The sequence below is a fragment of the Leopardus geoffroyi genome, chromosome B3, assembly GCF_018350155.1.
Source record: "Leopardus geoffroyi isolate Oge1 chromosome B3, O.geoffroyi_Oge1_pat1.0, whole genome shotgun sequence".
NCBI lineage: Eukaryota > Metazoa > Chordata > Mammalia > Carnivora > Felidae > Leopardus > Leopardus geoffroyi.
In genome coordinates this window covers 32,015,706-32,037,041 of record NC_059337.1, presented here as the reverse complement: position 1 = coordinate 32,037,041, position 21,336 = coordinate 32,015,706, and the positions used below count along the sequence as shown (strand labels likewise).

The window sequence follows — 21,336 nt, the reverse complement described above, 5'->3', positions numbered from 1 at the left end:
CGACCTGCATTCTGTCACTGCACTGCTTGTGGTTCAGGTCCCTTGCTCACCCTCAGTCTGTCTGCTCTGACACAAAATACTGGGTGTCCGTGCAGGAGCAGGTCAGATGTTTGGGGTGTAGAGGACTGACCTCATCCTTACATAGAGTGTAAGGCACAGAGGGGCAGGAAGAGGGGCTCAGACGGCACCCCTGAGTTAGCGGAGGTTAGCAAGTCAGGAGGCAGGGAGCTCCAACCCCTGCCAGCCTTGATGTCTTCTCCTCTCCAGCCTGGCAGCCTCCTTCACAGCCCCGGGCCAGAGGGGCCTTCTTCGCAGGTGTGCGGAGACAAAGTGTCTGGACCAGGGCTGAGTCTGGGAGGCATGCCCCTCATCATCCCAGCCCTCTCTCGGTGCTCCCCTGCCCCTGCCAGGCTGCCCTGGGTCAGCGACTTTTGAGAAACACCCAGCTTGTGTCATAAATGAGGGAATAACATGAACTGGGGCCTTCTGTGTGCCAAGAGCTTAACATGCTTTCTTCTCAGTCCTTATAACCACCCTGGGAGGGAGGTCCCACCTACAGAGGAGGAAACTGAGGCTCAGAGAGGGCAGGTGGCCTGGTCAAGAGGTAACTGCGGCCTCAGACCCAGTTGTGTGTGGCTCTGAAGCCTGTCCTCTCCCCAGGATTCCATACCTTGGCCATGGCAGCCCGAGATCCTCAGAGGTAGACCCAGAGTTGGGGGTCAAAATGGGGGGACACCAGGCCAATTAAAACAATTATGATGATTAAAAGGGCAATTAAAACGATTATGATGATTAGCACCATCATGATACTTAACAACATGTCAACTACTTTACACACATGAATTCATCTCATGCCCACAACCGCCCTGCATTATCAACCCCATTTCACAGGTGAAGGAAGTAACGTACCACAAGAGCACGTACCTTGACAAAGTCACACAGCTAATAAGGGACAGAGCTGCGATTAGGAACTCCAGGGACCCTGTTGTCATCACCAGGCCACACTGTCTCTCAGCTGAAGCAGAGAGGAATCTCCAGCTGAGCCCTGGAGCTTGGAGACAGGACTCTTACAAGAATGGTTGTCCGCAGGAGTCCTGTAGACAATTGGGGAGCGAAGATCCAGGCTGCTGTGTCACTCAAGTCCAGAGGCCAGAGGGAGCAGGGAGGACCAGGGGGCTCTGAAGGCTTCCTGGAGGGGAAGAACAGGGTGGGCTGGGAAGGCCACAGGCTGATTTAGCTACCATATGGGGCACTTTGGCTCTGAGTTTCTGGGCCAGCTCGCCTGCGCCACACTCCCTTTGGGGGCCTCCGGGGTAGCGCCAAGGCTGGTGAGGACACCATCTGTGCTTCCGCCTGGGGAACCATTGGTGCACAGCACCTCCCCCTCCTGAGTCCATGGCGTGGCTCCCCCTGCTCCAGGCTCTCTGCGATGGTTCCTCATCCACGATTGCTGCAGTTAATGTAGCAGCGCTATTTACAGCCCCAACATAATAACCTCCTCACCAGAAGAAGTATTAACTCTCTTGCTGAACTGTTTGATGGCTCGGGAGCTCAGGGACATAAGTGTCAGATACCTGTGGGATGCACTGGGAAGCAGAGGGCCCAAGATCCCACCTCTCCTTGGACAGGCTGGCCCTGCACAACCCCTCACCACCCCCCTGCCTTGCCCCGTGCCCAGCTCTAAGTGTCCAGCCCAGGGCCCTGCACGAAGTGGGTGCTGCAAAAGTCAGTAGTGTGCATGTGCTCCGTTGAAAAGGTTCAGAGCCCAGGAAGCTGGGCTGAGCCTTGGGAGTTGGGCCAGCAGCTTAGGGAAACGAAGGTCAAAGGAGAAGCCAGCCAGGCGGGCACCACACAGCCGCCCTGCCCAGAGACTTCCTCCCACTGAACAGAACCTAGAGAAGAGAGTCAGGATGGGGAGTCTATGCACACAGGCGCCTGCTGGGGAACCCTGCCAAGGCAGAGGGCAGGAAGTCAGACAGGCAAGGAGTCTACCCCCATTCCCATCCCCACCCTTGGCCTCGGGTGCCTGAGTCCACATGAACACCTCAGCGGTGGCTGGAGAGACAGGGTGGTCTCCCAGGCGGTCAGGGCAGCCAAGGAGAGAGACATGGCGTCCCCTGGGCCTGGGATGACAAGAGTGTGTCTGCCTGGGGGGGAGCTCTCCATTCTCTGTCCGCCCTTTGCTCAGATTTATGGACAATGTGTCTAGAAGGGGTGAGCAGCAGGCAGGACACCCTTCCTCTGACTCAGCCTGCTCCTCCCCTCCCCAGGGAAACCACATCTGAGGATGTGAAGGACCAGAATGCCAAGGCAGTCACATCTGTGACCACAGAGCCCACCATAGCCCCCATCTGGGGGGACACGGTCAAAGTGGAGCTCCAAACTGAGGATGCGGGACAAGAAGGTGAGGTGGGGGCGAAACGTGGCTTGGCGTGCACGGGAGGGGTGTGAGGCAGAGGCAGGCTCCCTCTTGAGTCAGCTGGAAGCCACCTGAACACCTCTTTGGGCTCAGTTAAAAGCACTTTAAAGAAAAAAAATCATAATACTGTCACGCCTCATCTCCTCAGTCTGCTCGAAAAATGAGTTGTTCCACATAAATGAATTTCCCAGACAATGAAAGCTTATCTTTTTACGGCCGCTGTTATTATTTTCACGGTTGTTATTACTACCATCTCCCACTGAAACGGCACATTACAGCTTCCTGGCACATCCCCACACATCGCTCACTGGGAGCTCCTCCTGGGAGGAGCAGTGCTGTTCCCATTGCTTAGATGGGAACACTGAGTTTCAGGGAACTGGCCCAAGCTCAGGTAATCAATAAGTGGAGGACCTAGGATCAGCCATACACACTCTCGCTGAGGCTCCAGTGTTCTAGGTTTTTCCCTAGAATGGTTCCTTATCCTGCTTTGTCTCCTGGGCACTGCCCATTGTGAGACAGCGGTGTTCCTGTGCTTCCTGAGGGCCACGGGCCACTGTCATAGAAACCGCCTACTAGTTCCTCTGCCTCCACCCCCGAAAGCCTTTCCAGCTCCTGTCTTTCAGCAAATTCTAACACTGGAGGTGATTTAAGTTTTTCAAGGCAGGGCTTACACCGAAATCTCCAGGTACAGGTGTACATGAGTATGTGTGCGCACTTTGTGGTTTCCACTCTTGGGTGAGACCTGGGGCTGGGCACCCAGGAGTATTGACTGGCAGATGCCAGGACAGCTATGGGCACTGGCATCAGGCATAGTCAGCACAGACCCACAGGTGTGCACAGCGTCTGTGCTCTTATCCAGTCAGAAGAACCTCAAGTTCCTATCTTGCAGGTGGCCCTTCCCTCAGAGGACCGGCTTTACTTCCCCCCCTTGAAATCTCACCAGGGACTTAGAACTCCCGTCTGCCTCATAAAGAGCAGAAAGCCAGCTGCTAAAGATGCAGAAAGATGAGAGACAGAGGGTGAGGAGGCCCATCAATAAAGGGGGACAGAGCCAATTCTGGGTCACACCAGATGATATTTTTCTGCCTCTAAAGGGATAGGTGGGGCTGTTGGGGTGAATTGAGAAAATGTGGAAGAGGACAAAAAATTGACCTAGGATTTCACGCATGTGCCTGTGTGCGCCTGAATGTGCATGTCTCTGTGAATGCCTACCCGCTGGCTCGTATGTATGTGTGAGTACATGCTTGTGTCTGTACCCAGAGGCATGCGTGTTTGTGTCATGTATGTGTGTATGCATGTGTGTGTGTGTGTGTGTGTGTGTGTGTGCATGTATCTATGTGGCTGACAGGAAGTTAGGGTTTGTGGTGAGTAGACGTGGTCTGGGACCCCACCTTGAGCTCTGCACATGTCATGTAACTATAGGAAAGGACATGATGAGTCAGTGGCCTTGGGGCCCATCTGTGCAGCAGAGAGGGGACAGGACTCACTGCAGGAACAAGAGGGTAGTGAGGCCTCATGGGCAGGCAGGGAATATTGGCAGGTGCCTCTTTGCAGATTGAAGTAGCTGGATGCTCATTGGAACCTGGTTGGAACTGGTTGCTGTGGTGATGTCTGTGGTGGGGGTGGGGAGGTGGGGGCCAAGCCAAGAGGTGGAGGGAAGGGGGAGGGAGCTCAAGGAGGTGTTAATGAAAGCAAAGGGGAGTTGCAGACCCGTGTCAGGGCGAAAGCAGGCAGGTGGCAGAAATGGCTTGTTGGCCACACAAAGGGAACGGTGGGAGGCTGGAGAGGCACAATGCCCAGAGAAGAAGCTGATGAAGCGTGTTTGTAGCATGGAGACAGGAACAGGGAGGGATGGCTGTCCATTCCCCCCAATTACAGCTCATCTGCTGGCTGCCCACACAGGGCTCCAAAGACTGGGGTAGGAGGAGGAAATGCAGGACACTCACCCCTTCTTCAGCTTCAGCAAATTCCAACCAGATCTAGGGACTCAGGGCCCATGCATAGTGGCCATGAGGGGCTGCAGCCGCCATAGCTACTGATGAAGTTTTGGCTGGGAGCACTGGAATCTCCTAGCTGAATTTTTTTCAGTTCTGCCCAGGGCTCAGTGAGTATACAGAGCACTACAGATGGTTAATGAAGAGGAAAATAGTGACAGCTACAAGGAGCATTTGCTTAGACTTTCATAGCTTGAAAAACACATTTCCCTCCCCGCAACAATATTAGGAGAGAGACAACGATTTTCCTTTCTAAAATATTAACATTTTGCAGAGCAGGAAAATGAAGCTCAGAGAGGTTAAGTGACTGACAAAAGTCACAGAGCAAGTTGGCGTGTTTGTATTAGAAGCCAGGTCTTCTCACTCCAAACCTCTTGTCTTATTCTACTTCCTTCAAGGCAACTTCAGGTCTTTTGGATGCCCATTTCCGCATTTCCCCTTCTTTCTTTCGAGCACAGATCCCACTTGGCCAGCTCTTGAGAGACTCTGGCAAATGTATTTCCCTCTCTGTTTCCAGGGTAGCAGTGAGAAAAAAGAAGAAAGGAAGAGTAATTAGCAAAACTCTTCTCCTCCTCTGCCTCCTCCTCCTCCTCTTCCTCCTCCTCATCCTCCTCCATATGCTCCTCCAACAGTCATTTTTAAAATTCTTTTAATGTTTATTTTTGAGAGAGAGACAGAGAGACAGAGAGACAGAGTGCAAGCAGGGGAGGTGCAGAGAGAGAGGGAGACACAGAATTCGAAGCAGGCTCCAGGATCTGAGCTGTCAACACAGAGCCTGACGTGGGGCTTGAACTCACAAACTATGAGGTCATGACCTGAGCCAAAGCTGGACACTTAACCGACTGACCCACCCAGGTGACCCTCCATATGTTCACCCAAATGACCCACCCAGCTCCAAGTGACCCAGCCACACAGGGCTCCCAGACTGCTGAACCCGCCCCTCCAGCAGCTGTCCATGGTGCTGATGTGTCCTTGTCTCAAGAAAGAGGCAAAGAGCAAGGGGCTACCCCAGTCTCCATCAGGTACTCTCGTCCTTCCCATCCTCCCTTTTCCATTCTTCTCTAGATCTTTTAGATCCTTCCCTCCTCCATCTCTCTTATTCTCCTCCCTCTCCTCCCTCCTCTTTTTTTCCTCCCTCCTCATCTCCTTTTCTCTCTCACACCATAGACTTCCAGAATGAAAAGATGCCTCCAGGGTTACAAGCCTAGCCTCTCCCATCAGCCATTTACTAGCTGTGTGATGGCGATCAAGTAATATAAACCTCTCTTAGCTCCACTGTCCACAGTTTAAAAACAGGTGATGCCTACTTGAGGGGTTGTGGTGGCGATTTGTTGGAATAATGACTCAGGAGCACCCATCCCCATGTCTTGCACACAGCAGGTGCTCACTAAGGAGCATTTCCATGATTATTTCTAAGTCATTGATGTTCTCAGAGTTCATCCTGAAGTTCATGCATTTTTTGACAAAATGTAGTCTCTTTGGAGGGAGTTTTCTAAGTGGTGCATTATTCTTAGTGTTAGACTAATTTTCATTTCCTTGAAGATATTTTATTGATATTGGAAGATTTCTTGAGCAAATCACTTTTCCTTACTGAGACTCAGTTTCCCCATTCACAACATGTGGGAGATAAGCCCTCCCCTTCCTGCCTGAGCTGCTGGTGAGAATGTCTTTGACTAAGGGAAGCGGCCTTTTTCCTAGGAAGAGGTACTGTTCCTGCTTGCGTGCATATCTCTGTGCCAGCTCATGTGTGTGTGTTGTGATGGGAGCTCCATACTGTGTGTGTCCATCTCTGGGCTGGGAGTTTCTGGACCACTGGACAGAATTGCATCTTTGGATCCCAACAGCACCTAGCACGGACACTTGCCCTGCACAGGAGCTCAAACAGTGCTTTTAAAGTTGTGTACATGTGTGTGTCCCACACATGTGTTGGTTCCTCAGCATGGCCCCTGCTCCCTGCTCTCAGCCATGTCTCACCTCCCACTGGCTCACCTCACCAGGGGTGACGCTGGTCCACTAAGCCCTGTTTTGACCTTGAGCTCATTTTTTCTCTCTTCAGATATGGTCCTCAAGGTGATGGACAATAAAAATAAAGAGGAGCTATTGTCCTATCAAATCCCCATCAAATACCTGAGTCTCTTCCACCCCTACCACTTTGAGCTGGTGAAGGTAAGTCAGGGCCCTGGGTGCTGGGCCCATGTGGGCCTGGAACAGGTAGAGGAAGAACAGATGGTAACCATCCTCATGTGCCCAGCTATTCTCTCAGAGCCTCCCATGCTCACCGTACAGTAAGATAAGTCTTGGGTCGTATGAAACTCAGGAAGCACAGCTCCTGACAGGTAGACGTGAACGATTTCCATGAGAAATTTGGAATTCTCCAAACTCATCTCTGTAAAACAGCCCAATAGCATGGAACATCTACTACATGAAATGAATACACCAATTAAAGATATATTCTGATTTCATGTATGTTAAAAGTGGGAATATATCTAAAAATCAAAGAAATACGGTATTTTCATAGTACCTACTGTGTTTCAGGTCCTGGGCTAGACACCATCTTTAATCATCAAGGTGAATTCTGTTTTGCACACATAGGACTGGGACCCAGAGAGGGGAATCCTCTCAACCTGGGTGAGAGAGCAAGTGAGTAGCAGAGTGGAGGGTGAGCCCAGGTCACACTGTCTCCCAAGTCCGTTCTTTCTGTGCGGCCTCCACACACTGCTTTAGCAGGAAGAAGGCCCAGGAGAGTTGGGGTGTGTGGGAAAGAAAGTGCTCCCTGGAGTGCACCCCTCTTGTAGGGAACCTGACATGAGCCTGGAGAGGGGAGCCTCAGGGACCTCAGTCCATGGTCTGAACTTCCCATACTAGCTCCCCTGCCCGCTCCCTCTCCCCCATGCTGATTGGTGGAAGGAAGAACTCACTCTTTGATTGCATGCTAGGCACTGGGCCAGAGATGAACAGAAGCATACTTTCCCCTCAGTGTGCACTCCAGACCCTATTATGGTTTGGCGGAAAGAACAATGTGATGCAAGATTGTGTGGGTTTCTATCCCAGGTCTGCCTCTTGCTAACAATATATCCATAGCAGCCGCTTAACCCCCTAGGCCTCTACTTCTCATTGGCAAAATAGAGACCCTGAGCATGGCCATTTGGACAATTGAACGCAACAATGAGCATAAAGCCTCTAGTGAGGTACCTGGCACATTGTGGGTGCTCAGTTCAGGTCAGTTCCCCTCCTTTCCTCCCTCCCTGCTTCCCACCAGGTCCTGCGTTGATCCTCTTTCCAAGCACCACCTCAACCATGGCCTAGGGTCTTTACCTTCCTTATGCCCCTTCCCTAAGCCTGGATGAGATACCTGGGGCAGGCAGGGCTAGGAAGGCCCAGAGAGATTCATGACTCACCTGGAAGACAGTGCTTTAGCTGTGATTCTGTGATCATCACCCAGACCTCCTGGCTCTCTGTCCACTTACAACCCAGGCCTTGTTATCACATCTTTACAGAGAGAGCAGGCAGGCAGTGGTCCTTGTGAGGGCGATGAAATATTCAAATAGAAAAGGGAAGATTTATTATATTGATCTTGGAAGGGCTCGCAGGGACCATGAGCTTTAATTATCAGCTCGGAGCCCCGGTGGAGCAATGCCAAGTGATTGTGTGCAGAGGGCTGGATTTATGGCCAGGGTCTGCCCCTTAGTCACTCTCCTTCTTGTGTGTCTTCTTCCCTTGCCCTGTTCCCAGCCCACCCAGTCTGGGAAAGCTGAGGAAGCCACTGCCAAGACCCAACTGTATGTGACCATCGTTCGGAAAGGCAGTTTCTTCCACCGCGACATCGGCAGCAACCACACAGCTCTGGAGGTGCCAGGACTGGAGCAGGGGGTGGGGGGTGAAGGGGCAAGCTTGGAGCAGACCCCAGGCCCTGCCCTTGGCCACCTCTGGTTAGCCTGACTTTGTGGGGCGGGGAAGGGTGTCTGGGGAAGAAATTAAGAAGGAAGAATGCAACAAGGCCTTCCAAGAATAGCCAAGGTACTTTGTGAAGAACCCACCCTGGGATGATGGGGATGATGGGTTAGGGATGGAGATGAAAATGACGCCTAACCTTTTCCAGCACTTCCCAGGCATACAGTCCTGCTCTGCTCCACACATACCAAGCAGGGAGGATGGAGAAAGGGAGGCTCCCAAAGCCTTATGTCTGTTTGAATCTCATGGGGGGTGGGGAGGAAAAGACCCCCCACCTTGGCCCACATTCCCTTCCTGTTTCTCTCCTTTTCTGTCCCACTTGGAGTAGGGACCCCTGACCCACAATACCCAAAATTTTAGGGCCTCCCCCTCTTCTTTGAGTCCTATTTCTGAAGAGGTTTGGCTGGCCTTCCAATTAGGCATTCGTTCATTCATTCATTCATTCATTCATTCAATAACTGCTTACGGAGCCTCCTCCAGGCTTGGCTCAGCTTAGACCTAGCTGGCACACATGATGCCCCAACCTTCTATTTCTCAGCTTTTCAGCAGCTTCAGAAAGATGGGCAATGCTCTGGAAAGATGTCCAGGGACCTATCCCCCCTCCCTTTCCCCTACAGCCTTCAAACTTCCCAGAGATGACAGACTTAAGTAGTGTTGGCCTGAGTATGAGAGGGGGATCCGAGAAGGCCCAAGCTCTGGGCTTCCCCTGCCCCAACGTGGCTGATCTGACCCACCCCACGACACTATAAGTCTGGCAGGACAAAAGTGTTCTTTAGTCCCATTTCACAGCTGGGGACACCGAGACTTGGAGAGTCTGGTATGGAAGTCCAGAGCTCCTGACCCACATCTCTGCTTTCCCACAGCCACCTTGCATGCCAGTGTATATCAGACCTGTAGGCTCCCCCTGTTCTAATCTCCCTCCCTTTTCCATCATGTTCTTTCCTGGGATCTGCCAGCAGTCCACACACACACACACACACACACACACACACACACACACACACACAGAATAAGGAAGAGTGGTAACAGCTTGGCCTTGCTGTTCCCAGGCCCCACCCCACAGGGAGAAGACTGTACCTTTAAAGACCTGGCAGAACCCTTGCCTGTGGGAGTGGGGGGTCCCCACTGAGGATCTGCCCCACTCCCACCCCAGCCTCCAGACTTACCTGGGAGAGTCTCAAGCACCCCACCTACTCCGCGGCCCCAGCGCAGATAGATGCCCCCCTTCCAGTCCTGATAGCAGACTGGAGAGCACAGTGGGAAGAGAAATTGCTTCTTTTACTCACCGGCTGTCATGAGCAGGTGCACCTGGGCAGCTCTCTCATTCACACCTGAGCATATAGCACTGAACAGGTGTAAATTAGCCAGCACCCCCCACCTCTCAGAGGCCCGCTCTCGGCCGCTACACCTGTTGGAGTCCCTGTGTGCACCAGGGCCTGACAGCTCTGCAGTGGACTCGCTCAGCCCAGACTCCCACCCCCACCTGAAGTTTGAAATGCCCGCATCACGTTCAGTCCTTTGAATGTGGGGAAGGGATTCAGTCTCCAGGGGCCCCAGTGAGCACTGAAAGGCCCTGAGCACTATCTTAAGGCCTTATCAGCTCACAGCTGTGTGGAGTTGCTAGCCACCTGCTAAGATGGGTCCTGGCACAGGGTCCTAGGAGAGAGTGCCCAGGGAGGAGGAAAGAGGATCCAGAACAAGCCCTTACTCCCAGGCACTCTCATCCCATTGAAGGTCAGAACTGGGAGGACCAGGGACAGTCTGGTCCAACCCCTCAGGGTATGAGCTGGGATACTAAGGTCCGGCATGGAGCAGGGACTCGCCATGGTGACATAGTGACCCAGCTGTTGTGAGTGGGCCCTCAGCTGTGTTCACAGCCCCTTCTTTTTCCTGCTCTTCTTCCCATGTAATTAGGGCCCCCATCCACCCTCCAAGACCAGCTCAAGCCCAGCCCTCCCACCCTGCTGAGGTCACTTCCTGGCTCCTGCCCTGCCCTCCCAGGTCTCAGTGATTCTGTTTCTCTCGTGCTCAGAAACACAATCAGCCTCTCCCTCCCCATCCTCTACTTTTCTCCTTCCTAAATGGTGCTCATTTATTCCCCAAACACATACTGGGCTCCTACTCTGTATCACATGCATTTGCTAACAGCTGGCTATACAGCAGTGAATGAGGTAGACATGATCCCTGCCTCTGTGGAGACTAGGTTCTAGTCAAATGGACACAATGTGAGCAAGAAAGAATTAGAACAAACACAGGCTATGATGAGTGCTAGAGAAGAGACAATCCAGGGGCTAAGAGAATGGGGTGGGCTACTTTAGTAAGGTCACAGAAGGCCTCCAGAAGGTGGTGACATTTAAGCTCTAAAGGAAGAGAAGGAGCCAGCCACTGAGTCACTGGGGGTGGGGGTGGGGAATCTAGGCAGAGGGATCAGCGTATGCAAAGACTCCGAGGCAGAAACGAGTGAGTATGCTGGATGTGTGAGACAAAAGAGGCTAGAGCCAAGGACTGAGGGATTGGTGGAAATGTGGGCTGAGGGCAGACAGGCCACACATGCAGGCCTTGACCATGATGGTTAGAATTATAGAATTCATTCTAAGGGCAGTGGAAGGAGGGTCATCTCTGGGTCTCAAGCAGGAGAAATAACATGATCCCATTTATTTTTACAAAAGTGGTTTTTGCCATCATGTGTCAAATTGCCTGAGACAGGGGATGGATTGGGGGCCAGAATACAAGCAGAGGCCACTGATGGGGGTCAGAGAAGTAGAAGAAGCCACAGGAATCACAGCTGGGGGGAGTTGGGGTGAGGACTGAGGGGCTAGTGGGAACCCATTTGGTGGGTAAGGGGTGAGGGCCAGTAGCCAGATCAGGAATCGCTTGGGTTGGCAATAGAGGTATGGGGGGACAGAATCTGTGTCTTCTCCCCCTGCCTTCCCAATGCCTAGCCCAGGGTCTGAAGGAGAGCAGCCTTGAGCAGAGAACCAAATGAGGCAGATGGAGGCAACGATGATCTCATTACTGGGGAGAAAGATGGTAGATGGGTTGGCCTTGTTTCTGAGAGGGCCCAAGGCCACCCAAGGCTCACTTGCCTCCTCTCTTCCCCAGGTCTTTCTCCGGGGAATCAACGAGCCCCTGGTCAACAACTCTGACCCCATGGTGGTCATTGCCAGGGTGGTTCCCAACTACAGTGATTTTAAGTGAGTGGGGCCCACACTCACTTAAGGAGGGTGGGGAGGGCAGAGGACAGAGGAGGGGAAAGGCTGTCATTGCCACACGATTCCAGGAGGCCTAGAAACCTACCCTCCCCAAGGCCCTTTAAACCTTCCCACTGGGTCTGAGGTCCCAGGAAGGTGCTCTCAGCCCCTGGAGAGGGGTGGCTCAGAACTCTCTGGAGAGCAGGCTGCAGGGCAGGCCAACATGTGGAGGAGGAGAGGAGGTCCTCAGCCCCTCCCAACCTGATGCGGTGGGTATGGGATGGGGAGGCAGAGCTGTCTGCCTCTGTCACTGCCTCTGGTGGCCCAACAAGACTCAGCCAAACCATCTGTTGAGTTCTGATGACCTGTGAACACCCCTTGCTTGTTGGAGAAATGAAGATGACTGATTCACTCATTCCCAGCCCTCCTAAAGAGCTCAGCACATGCACACACCCTGAATCCTGCCCTTACAACCTCCGTGCTCCCCACCTTAAGCCTAAACCATGGGGGTGGGTCACTCTGGCAAGGACTTCCAAAGGTGAGGCATTTTAAAGATGGGCCAGCTGAGACATTGAGATGTGGCCAAGGCCACAGTGAGCCATGGGGAAAGGAACCTGGGAGTTGCAGCCTATCTCCTGACCAAGATGAGCTTTCCCAAGGCTTGGGCCAGCAATCAGGAGGACCATCCATCCCCTGTCCTGGTGTCCAAGCCACTGCACCCTCCTCCTCTCTCACATCAGCCCAGAGTCCGTCCAAGCGGGACCCCATGGCTTCCAGGCTTGGGCAGATAGTCAAGAGTACTGGGCATCTGTAGCACTCATGGGCTGACCCCTGTCTCCTTGCCTCCCCAGGGTCAATCAAATGAAGCAGGACCCAGCCTTCGTGGGGCTGCCCATCACCCCACTCCCCTTCCCAATCCCGTCTCTTCTGCACTTGGATGTTCCTCGGGTCAGCCAGAACGGGTGTCCTCAGGTATGGCTCCTTCCCCCACACACCCTGTCACTGGCTCAGACCTCTAGTGTCTCACCCACATGTCCATTCATTCATTCCTTCAGTCAGCGATTCCCTTGACTATTAAGGAGTTTATTGAACCCAGCCATGTACCCAGAGCCATGCCTGTCTGTGCTGGGGAGGAGCTGCCCTCGGGGCACTCTTGGTCTGCAGAAGGTAGGCATCACACATAGGAAAAGGTCAAACATCAACACAAGATAATATGTAATCTAATAGCAAACCAGGAGGGACTGTCAGAGCTGTAAAAATCAGAGAAGACACAAACGGACAAATATTATCTGATGCCACTTATATGAGGTTCCTAGAGTAGGCAAATTCATAGAAACAGAAAGTAGAATGGTGGTTGCCAGGGGGAACAATAGAGTATTATTGTTCAATAGGTACAGAGTTTCTATTTGGGATGATGAGAAAGTTCTGGAAATAGATAGTAGTGATGGTTATGCAACACTGTGAATTTACTTAATGCCACTGCACTGTACACCTAAAAATGGTTCAAATGGGACCGTTTATTTGTGTATATTTCACCACAATAAAAAAAAATTTTTTTTAATTGGAGGCCATAGGGATATGAAGCCTGGGTGATTCGAGTGGGTATCCAGACACAAGGCTCTTGAGTTTTCAATAGGGGAGGGTTGGTGCAGGGCAATAGAGAATAAGAGTGCGAGAATAGGGATGGGACACACGGGGCATGAAGCACATCATGTCTGGAGAGGAGGGTAGTGTATTTGAAATTTTTTTTTTCCAACGTTTTTTTATTTATTTTTGGGACAGAGAGAGACAGAGCATGAACGGGGGAGGGGCAGAGAGAGAGGGAGACACAGAATCGGAAACAGGCTCCCGGCTCTGAGCCATCAGCCCAGAGCCTGACGCGGGGCTCGAACTCACGGAGCGTGAGATCGTGACCTGAGCTGAAGTCGGATACTTAACCGACTGAGCCACCCAGGCGCCCCAGAGGGTAGTGTATTTGAATATGTTGGGGAGGGATGTGCAGATTGTGGCTGGGCTCCAGGCAATGGCCAGTTCAGTCTCTTCCCATAGTCTCTACTTCAGCGGGAGCTTGCCCCACATGGTGATCCCCACATTCCTGGGCCTTGAAGAAGACCGGGGTGCCTGGGAAGTCCTTCCTCCCATCCAAGTACTAACCAGGCCCGACCCTGCTTAGCTTCCGAGATCAGACGAGATCAGGCGCGTTCAGGGTGGTATGGCCGTAGACCTGGGAAGTCCTTCCTGTTGTCTGCCCACCACAGTTCATGTCTGGCAGGGCAAATACAGAATGAGGCACCCCTTTGGAGCCCCAGCCTTCATTTAAAGGCAAGGACATTTGAAGGCTCAGACACAGGCAAGAGTGATGGTGTCAGGGAGGGGTGGGATGAAGGGGGACCCTGGGGACAGAGGCTTCAAACCCAAACCAATCCTCGGCCTGATTTCCCCAGAGTCATCTCACACATGGCCCTGCATTTGCCCAGAAAATTATGAACCAATCAGCAGGCGGTCCCAAGGGGCAGGAAGCACTGGCTGCTTTAATGAGGGAGCCCCCTCCCATCCCTGGACCCTCTCTGGCTGCCTTTGCTAATGAATCTTTGTGGGAGGGGGGGGTGGGGGGAGGTGCCCCTAGCTCCAAAGACTTGCCTCCTGTGTCCCATGCATGTGTGGGACTCAAGGCCAGGGTTCCAGTAATGGCAGGACACTTGTTCACTAGGCAACATGGTAGTTGGGTCAGGTTGAGAACTCACAGAGGTGCCCACGTACCAGCAGTGAGAGGACAGGGACAGGCCTCTGTGGTACAAGGTGGGGGTGGGCAGAGCCCTACTCAAAGGGGCACCAGTCAGCAGCTTATACACACCCCTGCCGCAGCCCCTTTCTGAGTTGAGAGGTGGTGGTTGGACCAGGTAATTTCTAGGACCTGCCTCTCTGACATCTTCAGTTGCTGTGACTTCCCACCAGCTGCCCACCAAGCCAAAGCACCGTGGGCAGAGATTTGAGAGCCTGGCACACCTGAGTTCGACCCCCACCCCCACCCCACTCTGTGACTTACCAGCTGCATGAGCTCAATTTCTCCAATTCCAGATTCCTACCTTTACTGGGCTGTTAGGAGAGATTAAAGGAGTAACCTGTGCACGGCGCCCAAGCCCAGGGTGGAAGGAAGCTCAGTGGACCCCATCCCTTTCAGAGCTGCCCCTCCTAGTGTCCAGTGCCTCCTGAGGCCAGCCTGGCCATTGCCCTTGTTACATTTGGCTACAAGTAACAGAAACCTCATGGACTTAAGCTCTAAGGATATTTATTGTTACAATTGTCAAGGGGTCCCCATGTAGGATGCTGCCAGAATTGGTTGATGCACCATCTTAGCAATGTCCTCAGGACTCAGGAGCTTTCCACCATCCCTGGATTGCCATCTTCAGGTGGCTAACAGCTCATGGAGGCAAAATATTCGGGGTACCCCAGACATGACCAAGACCGGAGAAAGAAGGAGCCTCCTCTCCTCCTCACCTGTGGCTTTTAAGTAGCGTTGGAAACCTCCCACCCGCAGCCCCTCCGCAGACCTCCTTTCTCGTCTCATTGGCCAGAATTGGGTCACATGCACTTCTCTCACAGCCAATCACTGAGGAGGGGTGTGGCATCATCGCCTTGCTGTAGCCGAAGTGCACAGGTGAGGTGCAGGGTGGCCGCCTGGACCAAAGCAGTTTCTGTTGGCTAGGAGGGAGGAAGGGGAATGGTTGAGGGGTAGGCGGCTCTTAGAGTCTGCTTCACTCCTCTCGGAGCCTGGTGATGACGGCAAAACTGGTGAGTGAAGAGATAGGTGGGCCCGTAGGGCTGACCTGACTCTACCGGAGGGACACGAGATAGGGTGGGACTTAGGAATTACTCCTCCCCTGCACCCCGCACCTTTGGGGTAGGGCCATTGGCCAGCAGGCTGCTCCTGTCATCTCCTCCCGTCTCAGTTCCCATGGCCAGTCGGTACCCAAGCTCTCATGGGGCCCCTTTCCAACCCGCAGACCTTGCCCTAGTGCTGGCTGCGTCTTCTCTTGGCGTGACCCACCGCAGCAGCCTCCACTTGGGCCCATCTCATTCAGCGTGTGAGAAGCAGGCAGGGCAATGCCTCCCCCAGATCGAGGCTCTTCCCCTGGATCCCTGACTCCTTCACTGACAGGACAAAGCCCTCGCTGGCCACCAGGTACACAAGGCCTCGTCCCCTACAGCCTCCTGTTTCACTGTTCCAACCCGCACAGGCTTTCTGTAGTCACTCTGGATGCCCAGCTCTTCTCCACGTTCGTGCTGTCCTCTCTGGCCTCCCAACTCTGCTGCGCTCAGCCTAGAATGGCCTTCCTCCCTCAGATCCTCCTTTACCCCGTTCAGAAGTCATCACTTTCTCCTCTGACATCCCAGCTTCCAGAACTCACAACTTGCTTAGGCCTCTGCATAGATCATAGGAGTGTGTGTGTGTGTGTGTGTGTGTGTGTGTGTGTCCTATCACCTAGGAAGATGGTGAACTCCAGAGCGGACAGGGTCTGACTCTAGGTCGCCTGTAGGCCCTGAGCACCCCTGAGGTATAGAGCATGCAGGAGCCCCCAGTCAGCATTTGCTGAGTTCAATTGAACTTTCACCTCGATATCAAAGTATCCATTATCTCCTTCAGCCTTCACAACAGTCTTCCAAGGCATCGAGCATAAGACAGTTCCCAGTGGACAGTGACAGCTCGGTTCCAGTGAGAGGAAGGGACTTCCCGGAGGTCTTGCAGCAAGGTTGAGGCAGACCTGGGCCCAGAGCTAAGGTGTCCTGGCTCCCTTGAGGCCCTCCAGCATCAGCCACTGTCAGCTACTCTTTCTGGAATGGGCAGAGCAGACAGTGGCAGGTGTGGGTGTGGATGTGGTGGGCCCAGGGGGAATGGAAGGAGGGCCCATGGGCCCATGTAATGAAGGCTCTGTCCCTAGGGAAGGCAGGTCTGCCTCAGTGGCAAGGGGTTAATGGCTTTGCTGAAGATTACAGCTGAGGGTTAATCACATCCCTTAATTCCACAGCCTGCCATGGCCTTTCCCATTAGCATCTGTGGTCAATGGCTTCCCCACCCCATGCCCTGCCCACTCCATACGTGCATGTGCATGCACACACACACGCATGCCACTGACACCTTCACCAGGGCCTTGGCATCAGACTGTGAATGTGATTAATCCTTGATTCCTTGCCCCTCCCCCTCACTCCGTCCATACACAGGAGAGGCTGGACCCTGTCTCCCCAGTTGTGGGTCTGAAGGGATCTTTCCTGGAGGACTCATCCTGGGAAACCATTCAGGGAAAGAACTGTCCTTACTGAGCAGTCAGACACTATTTCTTGCTTAGTAGGCTCCATTTAGACACATTAGTAGGCCCCAGAGAGGACAGCTAGCATCCATTAAATACCCCTCTTCCCCAACCCCCCACCGCCGGGTGGGAAGCAAGGGATGGAGGCAGCAGGGGACTGAGTCACAGGTCCTTCTTGAGTGTCCCAGGGCCTGGCAGATGATCCAGGCTATGGGGAAGGCCCTCTGGCACTCAAGAGAACAGGGTGGCTCTGGGATGGGCATGGTTTGGGGATCAATCCTGAAAGACCACTCCCAAGCCCCACAGAGCCTGAAAGCAGCTTCTCTAGCCTGGCCCCAGGGCCAAGTGGCTGTCCCCAAGCTCCCTCCAGAGCCTGTTCTCAGGAACACTCCCATCGCCCCAGTCACTGCCCCTGTGTTCAGGACCCCTAGCCCCAAAGTGACTGCAGCTCATGTCTCCAGGGGCAGGGGCCAAGGCAGACACAGCTGAGCCTCAGGCCGGGCCTCAAAGAACCAGAGCAGGCACATTAGTGTGACAGGCATCAGGGCCCTGCCACCACGGGGGGAGTGGGCCCACACTGATATTTCGAGATCCTGCATCAATAACTCCCAGAGCCAGCGGTGCATTTATGCTGACCTTTCTGAGCACTGACTGATTCCCGCAGGGGAGCAGGAGGTGGGAGCGGCCACCACTGTTGCTGACAGCCCCTGGCTGGGGACAGAGGCAAGGCAGCCTGCTGGGGGTCCGCACCAATGACCCCAGCCCCTCCCTGTGTTGGGACCATGCAGGGCTGCCTGCTGGGTGTTCCAGGCTAATGCCCCTGTGTTCCATTCCCCACTCCCCATTTTCCAGCCTTTGCAGATGCCAGTACTCCTCTACCTGGAGTCCCTCCTCATTCCAGGTGTCGTCCACCCTTGCCACGCTTGCTGCCACACGGACCTTTTTCTTGGGCTGTTTTCCCAGCCGGAAACCCCTCCTCCTTCCCTTCACCCTGCCATATTTTACTTCAGAGCCTTCCTCTGGTCCTTCGTCCTGCAAGACAACTCTGCTGACCACCTTCAGGAATGTCTCATCTAGCCCCTTATTCTGCGGCCATAGTCAATGCTGTCTTGTCTCATTGTTTAAATAGTACTCATGTGTGCTCCAGCTGCGGACTTAGTATGCTGTCAAGTCCCCCAGATGCCCGTTGGCATGCCCTGCAGACACACCAAGGCTCAGGCATCTGCAGACCTGCCGTAGTGTCTGCAAAGGCCTGGGGAACCTGTGTGGGGCAGAGAGGGACTGGTGACAAGGGTAGAGGTCATGTCTAATTTGGCATCTCTGATACCACCACAGCCCTGGGTGTGAATACTAGTGTGACTTTTCAGGAAACTAGTTTACCAGCGATCAGTCAAATGCCTTAAACGGCACATCCTTTAACTCAGGGTCTCCATTTTGGGTACTCAGGAGACAATTTGAGATACAGAGATACATGTCAAAGAATATTCAATGCAGTGATAGTCTAGGAAAACATGGGAAGGGAGAAGCCAGGGTGCTTGGACATGAGAAAATGTCCTGCAGCTATGAAAATCGTGGATAACAGGGTTACCTGTGACTCTGGATATGCTCAGGTTTTCATGGTGAATGAAAAACATAAGATGTTAGGATGACAATTATATACAAAATAGGCTTCAGAGAAAAAACTAGAAAGAAATGCACAGGCTTAGGATAGTTGTCTTTAGTGTGTAGGAATTTAGGGTTTTTCTTTTTAATCTTTTTATTCTTCTGTGTTTTCCAAAATTCATGCCTTACACGTATGCTGCTTTGGTAATTGGGACAAACGTTTGTGACATATATAGACACACATAGATGGATATATCTGGACATCCTTCATTTGGGAGAAGCTGTGGGCTCACCACCCACTCCCACTGCCTCCTTTCAGCTGTCCAAGCCTGGGGGACCCCCGGAGCTGCCCTCATGGAATCAGTCCTTCCTCTTCCAAGGCCGAGACGGAGCCACCAACTTCTCAGAAGACACAGCCCTGGTGCTGGAGTTCTACCCCTCGACTTCCAGTGAGTGCGTTTGCTACCAGGCCAGGGCAGCCGTGCATCAGGACATATGATGAAGGGGTGCTCAGACCACCTGCCTCTGCCCCCTGCAGGGATGGGTTAAGGGGACCCAGTTCCTAGTGCATGCAGACAGGTAGAGGAGCACCTGGCAGCCTTCCTTGTCCTTGTTCCATGGCACGGGCCAGGATACATGAGTCCTATTCCTGTATTAGATCCATGCATTTTTATTGAACCCCTGTCCCCTCCCCATGTACCTGTCAGCGAGGAGGGAGGGATCCCCCAGGGCTCACAGACTACAGGAGAAACAATTCAGAGACCAGATGATCCAAGCCTGAGTTCCACCTTCAGAGAGTAAAGCCCCCAAGGGCAGAGACAAGGGAGATCCATGTACACACCCCGAAACCCAGAATACATTTGGAGTTTGGCCTGGAACTCAGGAAGCCCTAAAGAGCAGAGGAGGAGGATCCTTGTGCAGGGTAAGGCCAGGAGACAGGAAAGAGGCTGGCAGTGAGGGATGGGAGAACTAGATGTCGGGTACCAACGGATCGGGCGCCTGGTGGGGCCTCACATGCTGGGATCCTAGGAGCCTGGGGTGGGGGCTCTGGTGGGAGTCCCAGCTGGTCCTCCCTCTACAGTGAAAGGCAGTGAACCGTGGACCCTCAGCAAGCCCCTGGGCATCTCCGTGTTGCCGCTAAAGAACCGTTTGTACCGCAAGATGCTGACAGGGAAAGGTCTGAATGGGCTGCACGTGGAGAGGCTCCCCATCACTGTGAGTCCCCAACCCTGGACGGAGCTCGTGATGGGTGGCCTGCTCCCACCCCTCTGCACCCTGCTCCACCTTGCCACGCTAGCACAAGTGAATCTGGCTTCTCCAGCAGCTTCCACCAGGGCCCCTACCAGGGAAGCCAACCACTGTCATGTGTAAGGAGCTCCCCTGAGCTCCTGCCCCAGCAACACGAGCAGAAGTACAGGGAGCCCCCATGGGATGGTGGCAAGAGCTCAATCCTTTAACCAGCCAGACCTGGGTTTAAATACTAACTTGCCCTAGTTCTCACTGTGCAACCTGGGGCAAGTTTCTTCGCGTTTCTGAACCTCAAAGTGCCCATCTCTAAAATGGGAACAACATGCCCATATAGGATCTCTCTGTATGACAAAAGAGTCAAGGGCCCAGGCTCTAGAGCCTGACTGTCTGGATCCAAATTCCAATTCCACCCCTTAACAGATTACATCACCATGGGAAAATTAAAGTTCCGGTGCCTCAGTTTCCTTATCTGTAAAATGGGTTCATAGTAATAGAATTTTTCTCCTAGGGTGGCTGTGAGATTTTTCTGAAGCAAAAGTATTTAGAAAGTAGAGTATTTAGAACAGAATAAATTCTCATTAAGAATTAATACACGATTACATCATTGTTTATTTCTATGCCACCTTTTCCCCTGAAATACTTATGGCCATTCTGACATAATAGACCTCAATAAATGGGAGTTTCCCTACTCTGCCAGGAAACAGGTCTGGAAGTGCCAGTCAGGTCTACGGTGGAGTTGGGAAGGGAGGTTTGAGGCAGTGAGGGTGAGCGGAGGCAGGGACCAGCTCCCACCTCCCTCTCAGGCCCCGGGCAGAGCCCCTGGCAGGCACCTTCTTGGGCAGTCCAGAGCATTGGGCAGAGCAGAGGCAGAAGCTGTCTTGGCCAGCATGGGCTGACTGCTCCTCTCTCCTCCCCTAGGACACCAAGCTGAAAACCATAAATGGTGAGGCCCCCACAGTGGATATCTCCTTCCAGCTGCTTTCCTCTGAGGTAAGGCTGCAGCGCATGGGAAGGTCAGGGCCTGGCAGCCGTATGCCAGCTCCTGGAGCCCCACAGTGGGTTCCAACCTCCTTCACAATTGCTGGCCTTGTTCAGGGGCTGGGGCCAGGGGCTTCTGGGAGGAGGAGACAGCTGCTTTGGGTAGAAATATCTGAGGGGGATTTGAGGCTCTGGAAAACAAGATAGAAAGCTGAGATTAGGAAGAAAAGAATTGAAAGCAGAGGGCCACCCAGACCTGGGAGTCAGTCTCTAACCCAGCCCAAGCCAAGCTGCGCTCATTGGGATCAAGGTTCTACCAGGGTGAAGTAGGATTTCGGCTGCTGTTGCTGTGGAACAAACTAGCACCTTAAAACAGCACCCATTTATGAGCTCACATTTCTGTGGGTAGGCAATCTGATACAGCATGGCTGAAATCAAGACGTTGGTGAGGTCACATTCCGTTCTGGAAGCTCTGGGGAAGAATGTGCTTCCGAGCTCATTTAGGTGGTCATCAGAATCCAGTTCGCTGCCGTTGTAGGACCAAAGTCCCTGTTTCCTTGCTGGCTATATCCCAAGGGGCCTCTCGGCTGCTGAAGGCCACCTGCATTCCTTCTCACAATGGGCCCCTCCATCTTTAAGCCAGCAGG

At 53.1% G+C, this 21,336-nt stretch overlaps 1 protein-coding gene across 1 annotated transcript in view; it reads left to right on the top strand.

The window, feature by feature from the left end:
- LOC123583620 (coiled-coil domain-containing protein 33-like) overlaps positions 1-21,336 on the top strand; it is an 81,014-nt gene that overhangs the window by 38,318 nt on the left and 21,360 nt on the right. The window contains exons 8-15 of the mRNA XM_045450791.1: positions 2,271-2,404; positions 6,470-6,579; positions 8,146-8,262; positions 11,467-11,558; positions 12,407-12,527; positions 18,783-18,912; positions 19,545-19,678; positions 20,630-20,701. Coding sequence (XP_045306747.1) covers positions 2,271-2,404; positions 6,470-6,579; positions 8,146-8,262; positions 11,467-11,558; positions 12,407-12,527; positions 18,783-18,912; positions 19,545-19,678; positions 20,630-20,701 — 910 coding nt within the window. The remainder of the gene's footprint in view (positions 1-2,270; positions 2,405-6,469; positions 6,580-8,145; positions 8,263-11,466; positions 11,559-12,406; positions 12,528-18,782; positions 18,913-19,544; positions 19,679-20,629; positions 20,702-21,336) is intronic.